Source organism: Ahaetulla prasina, chromosome 1 (assembly GCF_028640845.1).
Source record: "Ahaetulla prasina isolate Xishuangbanna chromosome 1, ASM2864084v1, whole genome shotgun sequence".
NCBI classification, from domain to species: Eukaryota; Metazoa; Chordata; class Lepidosauria; order Squamata; family Colubridae; genus Ahaetulla; species Ahaetulla prasina.
This window is the reverse complement of record NC_080539.1, coordinates 297,311,853-297,326,973: the sequence shown is the minus strand read 5'-3', so window position 1 is coordinate 297,326,973 and position 15,121 is coordinate 297,311,853. Positions and strand designations below refer to the sequence as shown.

The 15,121-nt window shown below is 39.4% G+C and overlaps 1 protein-coding gene across 1 annotated transcript; it reads right to left on the bottom strand.

The window, feature by feature from the left end:
* Nucleotides 1–461: 461 nt before the first annotated feature.
* On the bottom strand, nucleotides 462–15,040 carry NDUFS3 (NADH:ubiquinone oxidoreductase core subunit S3). The gene is made up of 7 exons (XM_058161849.1): nucleotides 14,888–15,040; nucleotides 13,705–13,770; nucleotides 11,435–11,532; nucleotides 9,358–9,507; nucleotides 3,247–3,372; nucleotides 1,701–1,820; nucleotides 462–716 (listed from the first exon to the last, which is right to left on the bottom strand). The coding sequence occupies exons 1-7, from the start codon at nucleotides 14,928–14,930 to the stop codon at nucleotides 543–545; spliced, it is 777 nt and encodes a 258-aa protein (XP_058017832.1). The 5' UTR covers nucleotides 14,931–15,040; the 3' UTR covers nucleotides 462–542.
* Between the last annotated feature and the right edge of the window lie 81 nt (nucleotides 15,041–15,121).

The following is a 15,121-nucleotide window of genomic DNA, read 5'->3' as shown; positions in this document are numbered from 1 at the left end:
AAAGAGAAGCTCAGCTTACCACTCCTTATATCTTCATTTTCCTTTAACTCCTTTCATTGTCTCTCCCCTCCTTTATTACTCAACACCCCCACCCCCTCAGGCTCTTCCACAGAGCCAATGACTGACAGGCTGGCTTAGCAATAGCAATAGCCAACAGCACTTAGACTTATATACCACTTCACCGTGCTTTACAGCCCTCTCTAAGCGGTTTACAGAGTCTGCATATTGCCCCCAATAATCTGGGTCCTCATTTCACCAACCTTGGAAGGCTGAGTCAACCTTCGGCTGAGTCAACCTTGAGCCTGTCAGTCAACCAAATTAACCTGCAATACTGCATTCAAACTCCTGCGCCACCATGCAATTAGCAACCATTTCACTTTATAGATAATGTTTTCTTTCATTTCACAACCAATCTGAAAGCTCAATTTCTCCCGTACGTTGAGATAAGCAGAAACTTCACACCGAGTTTTATTTCTTTTTATTATATATAAATACGTAATTGGGCAGAGGGGTTGCAAATGTACCCATCCCTTCCCCCCTTCTCACTGTTGTTTCCCATCTCCTTTCTTCTCTCCTGGTTCTATCTTTAAGGTTTGGGGAGGCTGGCGATAGGCAGGAAAAGCCTCCCAAGGACTGTTCAGATCAAATTTGCGGAACTCCTGAGACAATTCCAATGGCTCTGCGACCACTCGCTTCACCTCATCATCATATCTGACCTAGTAATGGAGAAATAATGTTAAAATAAAGGGTGAAGACTATCTAGGGTGGCTATGAGAAGCATTTGGATTTGCAAGTCATGTTTTCCCTTGATAAATACAAGTGGATTGTTATTCAATACTAAAATGTCATCTTTGCCAATAAAACCTCCTTTGTCGCAGTCTTTCGGGGATGCTACTCCAGACTTTCATACTCAGTCCTTGGCTTCACATCCCCACCAATGAATGAATTCTCATTTGTAGCCTCAATCTAGAAGTGGAGTATGACTAGCATTTGTGCAAGCCCATAAAAGATCTGGTTGTGCAAGGCTGTTTGTCTTGAAATTATTTCCTAATTGGCAAATCACAACTGTATACTTTCAGTAGTTACCAGCTGCCAGACAACGATAAAAGACGACTTATCATCCCCTTTGTATATCTGTGAGCTTCCTGAATGCATCTGGGTGGCCTCTGCAACGCAGGACCAGATGGGCTCCGCTTTGTTTGTTTGTTATTATAACTGAATACATACTGTAGAGGAGACCAGAAGCCAGCAGGTCAGTGCACTATTCGGGAAGATAAAGGAAGCTGGTTTGCTCAAAGCCACTTTGGGAAATTATTTCATCCTTCCATTTTATACCCTAAATTTGCCTACAAAAAATTTGTTATATGGGTGATGACAGATTCTAAATACGGTGATGGCAACTTTTTCCTCAGATCCAGTTTGCTGGCTCTGCTTTTGAATGGAGAACCAGTGAGGGAAGAGAGAATCTCTGGTGGGGCAAATATTGTTGCTACCATTCAGCCACCTTCAACCCAGATGGACAATGAGGGATGATAGATTTCCCACTCCTGGATTAGCCCGTTCTTGCTTACACTCTTTGTCTACCTCACAAGAGAATTCCATGGGAAGCCCAGTTTTCTATTCCTCAAAATAAAAAAAGTCACATTATGGATGCTCAGTCTGTTGTGAAATGACTTTGTAAATCATTATCTTATTCATACCTCCACATATCCAGAAAGAGGAAAATCTTTCCTAAAAGGATGACCTTCAAAACCGTAATCTGTAAGGATTCGCCTCAGATCTGGATGGTTGGCAAAGAATACTCCAAACATATCCCAGACCTAGAAAAACAGAAATTGGGTAAGTGAACAGTTCAGTATGTTGACTTTACAGAACTAGCTGATTAGTCTGATTTCTCCGATTTGGATTATGAGTTTCCCAACATGAAATATTACCTATTAATTGCTAGGAATGTAGGCAGTTGATAGAAACAACTGGAATTTAAATTAACAAATGCTTGAGATCTATGAAAGTATCAGTTGTTTTATTTATTTATCAAATTTATATAGCTGTCCCATCTCACCAGAAGTTACTCTGAGCAGGGTACAACAGAATCATTGTTTCACCATCTGTTGAAGTAAATCACCAAGGGTGAGCACAAAATGGGGAAAACATTTTGTTTTGAAACTGGAACAAACCAGATCATCCAGTTTGGTAAAAATAAAATCCAGAAAATACATTACCTGTTATAGGTTTCAGATGAAACAAAATCTAGTTGTCTTGCATAGGCCAAGGCTGGTGGATGCCACTCCCTTCGCTCCACAACTCCTGACATAGTATATTCCACTGACCTGCCTTATTCCCCTCCATTTTTCCAACAGCTTGTATGTCTTCCTTGCCCTCAGTTGATGCTGTCAGGATCCCAGCATGGTTTGCCTTACCAGCCTACTTTCCTTCTTTTCTCTGAGCCACTGATGTCCTTGAATTTTTCCCCCTATCCTCCACTATGCCAATATTTCTGCCTGGAACAGAGTATCCCCATTTTTTCCATTCGTATAAATCTTGATCCCCAAACCAACAAACACAAATCCTGCACATCTGGAAAGATTTAGAGTCATCAAATACGGCCCATCACAATTCATCTTGGAATGCCATTCACCTGTGATGCTATACTTTCCTTTTGCAACACTAACAGAGATTAGCTGTGTAATGGAGATTGGCGCTGTGAAATAGATGGTGCTTATTTGAATTACTCAATTCGCTTTTGGCTTGAGTCAACATAAAACTCCCCACCCCACCCCACCCATTTGGTATACTCTTTATTCACCCTAATTCTTACCATTAAGTTACATCTGCTCATCAAAAGAGAGAAAAAGAGATTTGGAAAACCAAAATTCTCTTTTGTATTTATATGAAGATTTTAGATTGCATTTCTAATATACAATCAGCATCATTGAGAAAGTATTCCACAGTATAGAAGCACTAGTACATTCCTTGAAATAAGAATATTAGCATGCGTGGAAAAAATGGAAGGAATGAACATTTATCACTTCCTAAAAGATTTACAAGTAATCTAGATTGCAAGTGTCAGAATGGCTGACCTGCAAATACTACTGTAAGCTGTTCAAAGTTCCTGTGAATGAGTTGGGCAACAATATACATTTTCTTGAATGAATGAATGAATATTCTCAAATGTGCCAATAAACGTCAATGGGAAAGAAACCAATTCCTTACTAGATTCCTAGGGTTATCATCCCTAATGCTTACCTCTCTTTCATACCAATTTGCCCCTTCAAATAATGGTATTATAGACTCAATTGGTGTCAGTTCATCAGTATATGTTTTCACACGAATTCGGGAATTATAGTGTAGAGATAAGAAATTGTAGACAATCTATAACAAAAAAAGTAAAAATAGTGAACAGATTTTAGATTCTGTAAAAAGAAGAAAGAATTGAAATGATGGATTAAAAGATGCTTGCTCAGCAAACTCATGAGTTAACAAAATCAAAATTGGAATGACAAGGTGCAGCAAAAAAAAAAAAAAGGCCAGAGGTAAGGGATAAATCTCAACGGGGATAACATCTGTGTAAATAAGTCCAGTGCAGATCAATATTAAATTATTTTTCAGAGACATTTAACAGACACTGTTAAATTTAATAGTGCTCCACCTGTAAAATCATTATGAGTTGTTTTAAATTATCCTCCAAACCTGGCGTAATTGTCCAACCTTCACAACAGGTTCACACAGAAAACTCACACAAGATTAGATCAAAAACGTTTGAATCTAGGGGTATATAGGAAACCCTAGATAGCTATTCAGACACACCCATAGAAAAACAAACACACATATCCATATGCACACGTGACAATACAAGGATCAAATTCTGCTGATTCCTCTGTGAGCAAATTAACATTGGGCTGATCTTTTCTTGATTCTGAAGCAAAGTGTCATCTAATTTTTATTTACAAACAACTTTATTGGGCTGAGAATCAAGAGTTCTTGTTTCACTAATTTCCATTTTGACGGTAACAGTTTGATACACACACATACAAAATGGGATGGAAGACAGATCTTACTTTCTCTGATATAAGTGTTTTACAAAATGATGTTTTGTGGTGATCTGACTGGCTTTGCTTTTTTTTTTTTTAACTTTAGCTGAAAAAATCCTCTGGATACTGTGGAAGAAACATGGTTTCACAGAACTCCACTCATCTTGATAATGCCGGAATTTAGCCTTCTTGTTTTAATATTTAACATTCACTTTCCATTTTTTACTTTTCACTTCCATAATAATCTAAAAAATTTTTAGCTAACAAAGAGGATTTTAGTGTGTATCTGCACGATAAAATCGCTCAGCTTTGGGATGGGTTGGATCATAATTGGGTAGATCCAGGTGAGACGTCGGAAACTTGTCTTGTTGAGACTATTTGGGATGGGTTTGACCCTGTGGCTCCTGAGGACATGGACAGGTTGCTGGGGACACTGAATGCCACATGTTTACTGGACCTGTGCCCGTCCTGGTTGGTGCTGGCCACGCAGGAGGTGACACAAGGCTGGCTCCAGGGGATTATTAATGCTTCTTTGTTGGAGGGGGGTTTTCCTGCCGCCTTGAAAGAGGCGGTAGTGAGACCCCTCCTTAAGAAGCCTTCCCTGGATCCGGCTGTTTTGGGAAATTATCGTCCAGTCTCCAACCTTCGTTTTGTGGCGAAGGTTGTAGAGAGTGTGGTGGCATGTCAGTTACCCCAGTACCTGGATGAAGCTGTCTATCTAGACCCGTTCCAGTCCGGCTTCTGGCCTGGGTACAGCACGGAGACAGCTTTGGTCGCGTTGATTGATGATGTCTGGAGGGCTCGGGACAGGGGTTATTCCTCTGCCCTGGTCCTGTTAATCTCTCAGCAGCTTTTGATACCATCGACCATGGTATCCTGCTGCACCGGTTAGGGAGTTTGGGAGTGGGAGGCACCGTTTATCAGTGGTTCTCCTCCTATCTCTCTGACCGGTCACAGACGGTGTTGGCAAGGGGGCAGAGATCGACCGCGAGGCACCTCACCTGTGGGGTGCCGCAGGGGTCGATTCTCTCGCCTCTCCTGTTCAACAACTATATGAAGCCGCTGGGTGAGATCATCAGTGGCTTTGGGGTGAGTTACCAACTGTACGCTGACGATACACAGCTGTACTTTTCCACCCCAGGCCACCCCAACAAAGCTGTCGAAGTGCTGTCCCAGTGTCTAGAAGCTGTACGGGTCTGGATGGGGAGAAACAGGCTCAAGCTCAACCACTCCAAGACGGAGTGGCTGTGGATGCCGGCACCCTGGTACAGTCAGCTGCTTCCGCGGCTGACTGTTGGGGGCGAATCACTGGCCCCAATGGAGAGGGTGCGCAACTTAGGCATTCTCCTGGATGGACGATTGTCTTTTGAAGAACATCTGACGACCGTCTCCAGGAGAGCTTTTTATCAGGTTCGCCTGATCCGCCAGTTGCGCCCCTTTCTTGACCGGGATGCCTCATGGACGGTCACTCATGCTCTTGTTACCTTGGACTACTGCAATGCTCTCTACATGGGGCTCCCCTTGAAGAGCACCCGAAGGCTCCAGTTGGCTCAGCATGCAGCTGCGCGGGTGATAGAGGGAGCCACTTGTGGCTCCCATGTAACATCACTCCTGCGCAAGCTGCACTGGCTGCCTGTGGTCTTTCGGGTGCACTTCAAGGTGTTGGTTACCACCTTTAAAGCACTCCATGGCTTAGGGCCTGGTTACTTACGGGACCGCCTATTGCCACCGTTTGCCTCCCATCGACCCGTGTGCTCTCACAGGGAGGGACTCCTCAGGGTACTGTCAGCCAAGCAATGTCGACTGGCGGCCCCCAGGGGGAGGGCCTTCTCTGTGGGGGCTCCCACCCTCTGGAACGAACTTCCTCCAGGACTTCGTCAACTTCCTGACCTTCAGACCTTCCGCCACGAGCTGAAGACATATTTATTTATACGCGCAGGACTGGCATAGGATTTTAGACATTTTATTTGGTTTTTAATCTTATTTAGGGGTTTTATTGTTTTAAATATATTTTAATTCAGGCCAAATTTAATAAGTCTTTTAATTATTGTTTTATCTTGTATTTATTCATTGTTGTTTTGTTTTATCTGGCTGTGAACCACCCTGAGTCCTTCGGGAGAAGGGCGGTATAAAAATCTAAATAAATAAATAAATAAATAAATAAAATAAGTATATATTTCCAACTGTTAACATTTATTTTCAACTGTAATTTTAATTGCAGCCATCATCTCTTTCAACCCTGTCACTCTTATATTCACTACATAAATTAAATGTTATGGAAAAACATGGGCCGGGATAGCTCAGGCTGGTAAAGAAGCCTGTTATTAGAACACAGAGCCTGCAATTACTGCAGGTTCAAGCCCGGCCCAAGGTTGACTCAGCCTTCCATCCTTTATAAGGTAGATAAAATGAGGACCCAGATTGTTGGGGGGGCAATAAGTTGACTTTGTAAAAAATATACAAATAGAATGAGACTATTGCCTTATACACTGTAAGCCGCCCTGAGTCTTCGGAAAAGGGCGGGATATAAATGTAAACAAAAAAAAAATATTCATTCTTGGCTCATCCTTTTTCCTATTCTGAACTATTCTGTTTCTTGATAATAAGAAATTGAATTCTTATTATAAACATTGGGGGTTCTGGCAACTACTAAGCTTAATACATTCCACATTCTGGCATGATCTACATCAGGGGTGTGGCCAGCTCGACATCACTTGTGTCAGAGGTGCCTGTGGTAGCCCAAGCATTCTGCCAGCGAAAACAGGCTCCCGATTTCCGTTTTCAGCTGTGACAGTCTCTGTTGTGACCCAGGTTCCTGGACCCGGACTCCTGGACTCGGATGATTCAGAAAGTGAGGGAGAAGACCTGGCCAGCCCTGCTTCTCTTGAGCCCTTTCCCTCCCTGGCACCCACTCAAAGGGATGGGGAGGGGCCGGCACAGCCTGATTCCATGGAGCCTCCTTCTGATTTGGCAACGCCCCAAGAACAGTTTTTGGAGCGATGCAAGGTCACGTAGACGTAATCGCCGTGCGCAGCAGCGGAAGAGTTGGGACAAAGCCAAGTCATAATTGTCATGCAGTGACATCTGCAGAGACTATAAATAGGAGGCGGGACTTCCTGGTTTTTTGTCTTGGACAAAGTAATGAGTTGGCGCGAGCTAATGAATTGGCGCGAGCTAACTATTTCAATGGAGGAAAGAATATATTCGTGAGTAATTCTGGCCTTATCTATAATTTCCTCGTTATCTCCAGAAACTTGGCAGGCCCGTGGGTAGACGTGGCCAGGACATGTATCTATGTAAATAAAAGGGAAAAAAAAAAGGAAGGCCTCTGACGGACTCTTTGCTGGGAGTATTGGGGGAAGGGAAACAGAACAGTCTCTTGCAACCCACTGCCAGTAAAAATAGACCTCTGGAGGGTCACCTGCAACCCTCCCAAGCTCCGTTTTCACTGCCAGAGGCACTGTGGGCTGATCCTTTGCTGTTTCAAGGGTGACCCTGTGAGCCAGATCTAAGCATCCTGCGGGCTGGATCCAGTCCCTGGGCCTTGAGTTTGACACCCCTGATCTATATTCTACAAACTATTTTTATAACTTTCTATCCCTTCCCGTGAACCCTGGCTTTTCCTCACAAATGGACTGCATGTAAAGTCCAGCCATCACAGTTGTTCACTCTCTCCAATAGTAAAAAAATTAGATTTTTTTGCATAGGCTATAATAGAAACAAACTGACGGTGAAGGGGGGAGCCACTTAGAAACAAAGGCAGACTGTATAACCAAATATTTAATATAAGAAATAAACAAATTTAAAATATGCTACAGAATATCCCTCCCACCCTATCACTGAAGATAAATTGTTGTGAACCAGTTAAATTATTGTTTAAGCATCTATCTCTTCAACTCTTTCTTTTTACCTAGAGTACTTTGCAATGGGCTCTTAGAAACTTATTTTCACTTGCAATATTTTCAAAGGAAAAGAGAAAGCGGCCCAGTTTAGCTGAAGCAGCAGCAAAGGAAACTCATTGTTTTGATCTGAAGGTGAATATCACCAAAACGTATGATCCCAAAAAGAATGTGACTATTATAGCACATGAAGGACTGGCCCATTCCACCCTCTTCACAGTTTTGATGGATGGGAAAAAGATCAGAAAAGATCACCAGGAACCAGGAGCAGTTATAAGACAGCAAAAAAATAAATAAATGCCCATGTTGTATTTTGAATCAAAGATCAGATACAAAAGAGGATGCCAATTAGCCTTCTTCTCATTCTGGCTAAGATACACAGCATTCTCAAACACTGAAAGAATAAGCAGAGCAGATGAGGAGTCTACCAAAACATTCCCCAGCAGTCATGGTTGTTTTGAATGGATTCAGTGAAGATTTAATTTCCACAGCGCATACACACACATCAGGTGAACTGCACCTCCTTTAGAGGTTTGTGCACCTTTCCTGAGCTTCACCATACCTTCCATGTACCACCCTCATGCATCTTCCCCAACACTCACAGTACCTTTTTGTACACTCATGCACCTCCCTCACACCGTCACACACCCCCGTCCACCGCTGAATCTTCTCCTTGCACCCTTGAATCTCATGCACTGCCCGTGCACTTTTGAATCCTAAATGGCTGTCATATTCATTTAAGAAAATTTACACAAGCAAATCATTACAGAGAAGCTAATGCTTTTTTTCAGCTAGTCAGATGAAGCTTTATAAATTCCGTCCTGGTGGGGAGGGAAAAACAGCCTTCACTGTTTCTTTTAAGCAAAGTTTTAAGCAATTTTAAGCAACCGAGGAACTTTCTTGTAAATTTGACAAAAAAAAATTTTTTTTACATCATATGGTGCATAATGTTAAATATGAGCAATATTTCTGCATTGGTAACAATTTCCATCTATAGAAGATAAAGAAAATACCTTTGTCCCAAAATGTCCTGATAGGACATCTGGAAGTCAGGAAACATGAAGCTAGGTGGATCTTAAGTATGTGAATATGCAAGAAGAATACGTTCACATTTTCTGACCAGACAAGCTATACAACCAGCAGCTAACCCTAACCTTTTAACCTTAGTAGCCTTTGTGTTAAACTTATCATAGAATTCTACAGGCCCTACATATAAATTGGGGTTTTATTAATATTCTTAAATATTTTAAATTTAATTTTAATTATTAGCCGTTTTTGTAATTTTGATATGTTTTAATTTGTTTTAATTGTACATATTTTGTATTTTATCTCCGGCTGTACACCGCCCTGAGTCCTTCGGGAGAAGGGCGGTATAAAAATTCAATAAATAATAATAATAATAATACATATTGAAATGTAGATCTTACTTCGAAACGGTATTGCCGACTTGGAATATCGACTGCTGTCAGGTCAACTATGTTTCTGAACTGGGCATTTGTGTGCTCTTTCAGAAAAGCTATCACCGGAAGGATTCCATCTGGATGAATTAAAATTTCCAGCTCATTGAAACATGTTATCTGGTAGAGAAAGAAAAAGTAATACGTTAAAGGGATTAGCTTCTTATGAAAACTGCAATGCTAAGCAGGCTCATTTAGTGCTGATGTTTTATTTCTGTCATTGACTAGCAAAATTTACAATCTTAAAATTAAAGCCACCATTATGCCAATAATTTAACCTACCTGGTATAAAAATAACTAGGGTTTAAAGTGGTAGCGTATATATTCAAATGCCTCTGGTGGCTCAACAGACTAATGCAGTCTGTTATTAACAGCAGCTGCTTGCAATTACTGCAGGTTCAAGTCCCACCAGGCCCCACTCAGCCTTCCATCCTTTATAAGGTAGGTAAAATGAGGACCCAGATTGTTGGGGGCAATAAGTTGACTTTGTATATAATATACATATGGATGAAGAATATTGCTTGACATAGTGTAAGTGCCCCGAGTCTTCGGAGAAGGGCGGGATATAAATTCAAATTAAAAAAAAAAATAAAGCTTCTAGGAATGGAGGAATTTTAAAATCAATGATAATTACCACTATATACATCCATTCATGTGTGTGTGTATGTGTGTGTGTGTGTGTGTGATGTTATTATATAAAATTATATATAAGGTTAATAATGACTAAACACAAATGCCTGGACAGTATTGGATCACTAAATTACTAAAAACTACAGGTGTTTCAAACTGAGTATTAATGATATGAGTGAAATACTATGGTACAGAAATTTAGAAGGGATGACAGAGGCACTAAAGACTGAAGGGCATTGCCTTAATTACCCCTATGGCTCTAGTGCCTAAGAATGCAATGATTGGCAAATATATGAAACATACTGTGTAAAATAATTTTTTTTTAAAAAAAGTAAAATTAGGAGCTAACTGCAGCAATAATTGTTATTGGCCATTTTAGGTGGAATTTATACGTAATATAACAACTTTCTTACTTTTTAAGAGACAAAAAATTATTTTGATAATCTGATAGTGTAAACAGAAATAATTGGAAGACTTGGAAATTTAGTTAAAAGAGGGATACCCAGCTGGTGATAAACATCCCTGTAACTGTGGCAATAAAGAAGAACATAGGCTATAGTTTCTATCTCACTGTGCTGCAAGGACAATATTCAAAATAAACTCTTTATATTCCCCTTTACAGAACAGATGTGGGAAAGCGTCAAAACAGACTAAAGCCCTCCTAAACATATGGGTGCTATTTAGTATAAATATGAAGTGATTGGGACTAAAATTTGATTAATTATACATATATCCTATGGGAAGGCAGTAGTTTCTACTTCCACCTTCTAAAATCCTCTATCTCAAGGCTAGTTTAGCTTCATCTAGTGCTCATAGTAAAATAGCATTACTGGAAAACCATGATAGCTTTATGTCTTCTTTTGTTACTTTTTCCCAGGAGGATCTGAAATTATCTGTTGGCTTTAGGTGGCCTATTCAACAGAGTTGTGAAGTAATTTCAACAATTAAGTAAGAATATTTAATCCAGGACTGGATTGATTCCTGCTTCCCACTGAAGTGCCACTTTAGCTGCTCATTACTATGGTACTCATTTAAATACTACTTAATACATTTATTTATGAAAAGGCTGGTAGCAATGATATAAACAAAGATAAAAGTGTTTGGATTGTGAGAACTGAAAGTAATTTAAACTTAGGCTGCATAATTGCAGCAGAAAAAAAAATTGTGTCTTTCTAGGTACTCTTTAGCATACATGTTCATTCCAAAGTGAGCTGGCATTTCCTATTTTAAATATTTGGCCTATATAATAAGTTTTTTAGATGAATGTTTTACTTTGTATATTTATGTGTTTTTTATATGGCTGTACACCGCCCTGAGTCCCTAGGGAGATAGGGCGGTATAAAAGTATGAATAAATAAATAAATAAATAAATAAATAAATAAATAATAACTGAAGACCAATAATTGGCAGAACTCACCTGGACTTGTTGAACATATTTAGGCAGAATTTCAGCAACATATTCTCCAAAGGCAGACAGCTGTTTCTGTGTTATTTCATCCTTGGGTCTAACTGTGGCTAAAAATAAAGTTCAGAATGATAAGTTAGGAAAACAATAGTTTTGTATTTTGCTCTTCTTTTATTAATTAAAATAAAAAATAAAATTAACAAGTTATGAAAATAATGGCTGGGGCCAAAACCTGGTTCACGTAAAGCAACTAAATCACTTTGAAAATGCAACATTATTGTATGTGTATGCATTTAAGCAATAATACAGTATATACTGGACCCCTTTGACACTTCGATGTGTGACCGTGAGTGAAAGGAGAACCAGAGCTTTGCCCACTAGAGTACATTTGAAAGGCAAGACAAAGAAAAGGCAGGCCCAGTGGAAATTACATTATGACATTGGAATATTTTCAGAGAAACCCATCCATATAGACTTATTATTATCTATCCCTTCTATTAGGCCAGCATGCATGGTATGTCTGAGTTACAATCAGTGAATAGAAACAAACTGGTTTACTGGACCATAGGTTTCTGATTTGAGTTTTTCCCCAGTCAGCACTCAGGGACACTTCAACTTGCTGTGAACGTTTCCTTACAAGGGTACCAGTTTGTAAGTATGTGATGGGGTGGGGTGGGAAGAGAGACATCTCACAGATTTGGTAGTGATTGCGGTTTACATGTATAGGGATGGGGTGATGGTATCAGTAATCTTTTACCACTGCTAGTATGTTACTATAGAATTAAAGCAAGCGTAAAATTATTCCAACTATGCTTGAACCAAGAGGCTCAGATGAAGTAAAGATTTTATTTTCACCAAATGGACCAATGCCTAAAACATTCAGCTTTCCACAAAGGGAATGTACTATTTGGGAAGATAACTGTCGTCATCCCCAATGAGACAAGCTTAAAAGGGTTTTTACTGTAAATGTTTCAATATTTGTAAATGGGTAACAATAAACACATCTTTTTATACTACTTGAACACTGCCATAATCTGCTAACTCAGGGCAATTTACAATAACGTGATTTAAAACAAGTCAACAATTTAAAACAAAAAATCCACATACACCAAATGTGGGCTTTACAGAAGACTGACAATACAAGAGTTCAGGTATATTATAAGAGTAAGGAGATCCATGACATCAGAGGCAGGCAACGGCAGAGAAAGCCTGCCTCCAAGTTTAAGTTCCCTTTACTTATTGCAGAGATGAACCTTGAGGTTTCCCAAATGATGTTCAAGCAGAAGTAATCATTGTGAAGGAAAAATAGAATCTCATCAATAACTTGATGTAGTACAGTGTAAAACATCACAATTCTAAATTCAGTTCAGAAATTTATAATCAGTACAGCATCCAAAGAACAAGTTATGTTGCAAAAAAAGATATGTTTATCAGCAGCTAGACTGATGCAAACTATGTCACCTGTACCTTTTCCATCATCTTTAAGGACAGCACCACATGGAGTACATTGCAGTAATCTAACCACAGTTCACTGGCACCACTGCTCCTTCGTGCAGATAAAGTTGTACCAGATGCACCTATACAAAGGCTACATTAGTCACAGCCTTCACCCACTGTGCTACCAGGTACTCTAAGTCCAGAAATCTGGAAGGATAGTGCAATCTCATCCAGAATTCTCACTGAAACAAAACTAGAACCAATATGTTTCAATAACTCTTTTGGCCTAGAATTTAATCTAAGCATGTTTTATCCCATGTCCCAATCTTTATAACCCACAGAAACCAGTTCAAGATATTTTAACATTTTTTAAAAAGCAATTAACAATATTAAAAAGAACTGCTAAAAAGACAAGTAATTATTTTTTCAGATGAGATATTCCAGACACAAAAACACTAAAGCACTCCTAAATTTTTTTTAAATTTAGCCACAAATTGTGACATGCCTTACATGTAACATAAAGTCTTGCAATGATTGAAAGTCAAATGTACTAACATGAAGGAACTAGTAGTTCCATTCTAGGATGTCCATATATTGTTGGATTACAAGTTCCACAATCCCTAGCAAAAATAAAAGGAATTATAATCCAGCAATATCTTAACATTTATAATTAGGGAAACTCTGCAGGGTTAAGCAAGATCTTAAGCATGAATTAGATACAATATATTGGAATTTCTCTAGCCACTCACAAAATCAATGTTCTAGATGCACTGAAATAGACTGCTGACCTATTTAAACTGTCCATATTGAAAATGCTGGTTGAATATTAAGTAAATCAGACTTACGCTTAGTTTCAACAGAAGAATTTCCTTCAAACCGAGTCTGCAATAGGACTGCAGGGCGCGCAGCAGCTACAAAATTGAAAAAAATATAAAATTATATATTATTCTTTATGCTAAGAAACTTAAGTAATATTTAGCCTATGTAACAATCATCACAATTGCTGGAAGTAGATCAAAGCTAATTTTCCATTGGATAATCAACAGAAAATCCCCAAAAAGATGCTACTGAAAAGATGTCAAAACTACTATTAACTTAAGTTTGCTTCATAGTTTAGAGATTCATATACAATTTATTTATTTATTTATTTATTATTTAAATTTTTATACCGCCCTTTTTTATACAAAAATATTATGTTGAAATATTGTTCTTATCTAAGGAGCAAAACTACATTCCTGATTGTTTATTTGTACCCTATGACTATTTTTAAGTGTTGTACCTTAGAATTCTTGATGAACGTATCTTTTCTTTTACATACACTGAGAACATATGCACCAAGACAAATTCCTTGTGTGTCCAATCACACTTGGCCAAAAAAAAAATCTGATCTGTTCTGTTCTGTTCTGTTCTGTTCTGTTCTGTTCTATTCTATTCTATATGTGGGATTCAAATTAATTTTCTTGTAGATATTTCTATGGAAAGATGTTTAAAATACTAGGCAGGTCTGTTAATACTGTTCATTCGGGAAAACAGAATAAAATCACATTTGCTCCAAAATTTCATTTCATTTTAGCATGGTAAAAACATGTGAACCGTAATTTGTACGTTTATTTGGGATAGATTATATTCCAAACCGTGATAGGTTAAAACGGTGGACAAATACAGGTTTAGAGCAAAAGAAATCGACAGAGCAAGGAAGAGACACTACGGTTAAGTTCATGTTCATAATAAAAGTGTTTGTTCCCACTACGGTATGTACAGTAACTGTCCATGGCTCCATCTTTACAGAATCACGGGAATTGTAGTTTTGATGAGGGAGTTATAAAGATACTGTTACAGTTCCCTAACCTCCTTAGCGAACTACATTACCCGGCACCCCGTGGGAAGGAAGAAAAAAAAAGTCATGTCCTCCAGAAATAACAATCGATGCCCTTCTACCAAAAATACTAGTAACCAACAACTGCCCCACTAGCGAAGAGAAGCTTCGCCCAATTCTCCCATTAGAGCCAGGCAATTAAGCAAGATCACCTCTCAGCCCGACCCGGGCTAGCCCTCGAACCGCGGCAAGCATCCCACCGTCTCAGAAGCCCAATTCGCAGTCCAGATTTTTCAAGGACTTCAATACCGCTCCATTGTGCGCTTGCGCAGCAGTGCGGCTTCTCCGATTGGCCCGACGGAGAGGAAATCTCGATACCAAGGCTGTTAGGCGCTTCCCCCTCACCTGCAGAAAGCCAATCACGCGCCTGACGGTCAAAAAATGAT

Coding starts and splice junctions, on each gene's coding strand:
- NDUFS3 (XM_058161849.1), bottom strand. CDS start 14,930: ATGCTTGCCGCGGTTCGAGGGCTAGCCCGGGTCGGGCTGAGAG. Junction 13,771..14,887: donor AGCCCGGGTCGGGCTGAGAG/GTGATCTTGCTT, acceptor TCAATTTTGTAG/CTGCTGCGCGCCCTGCAGTC. Junction 717..1,700: donor CTCTTTCTGGATATGTGGAG/GTATGAATAAGA, acceptor CTCCATTACTAG/GTCAGATATGATGATGAGGT.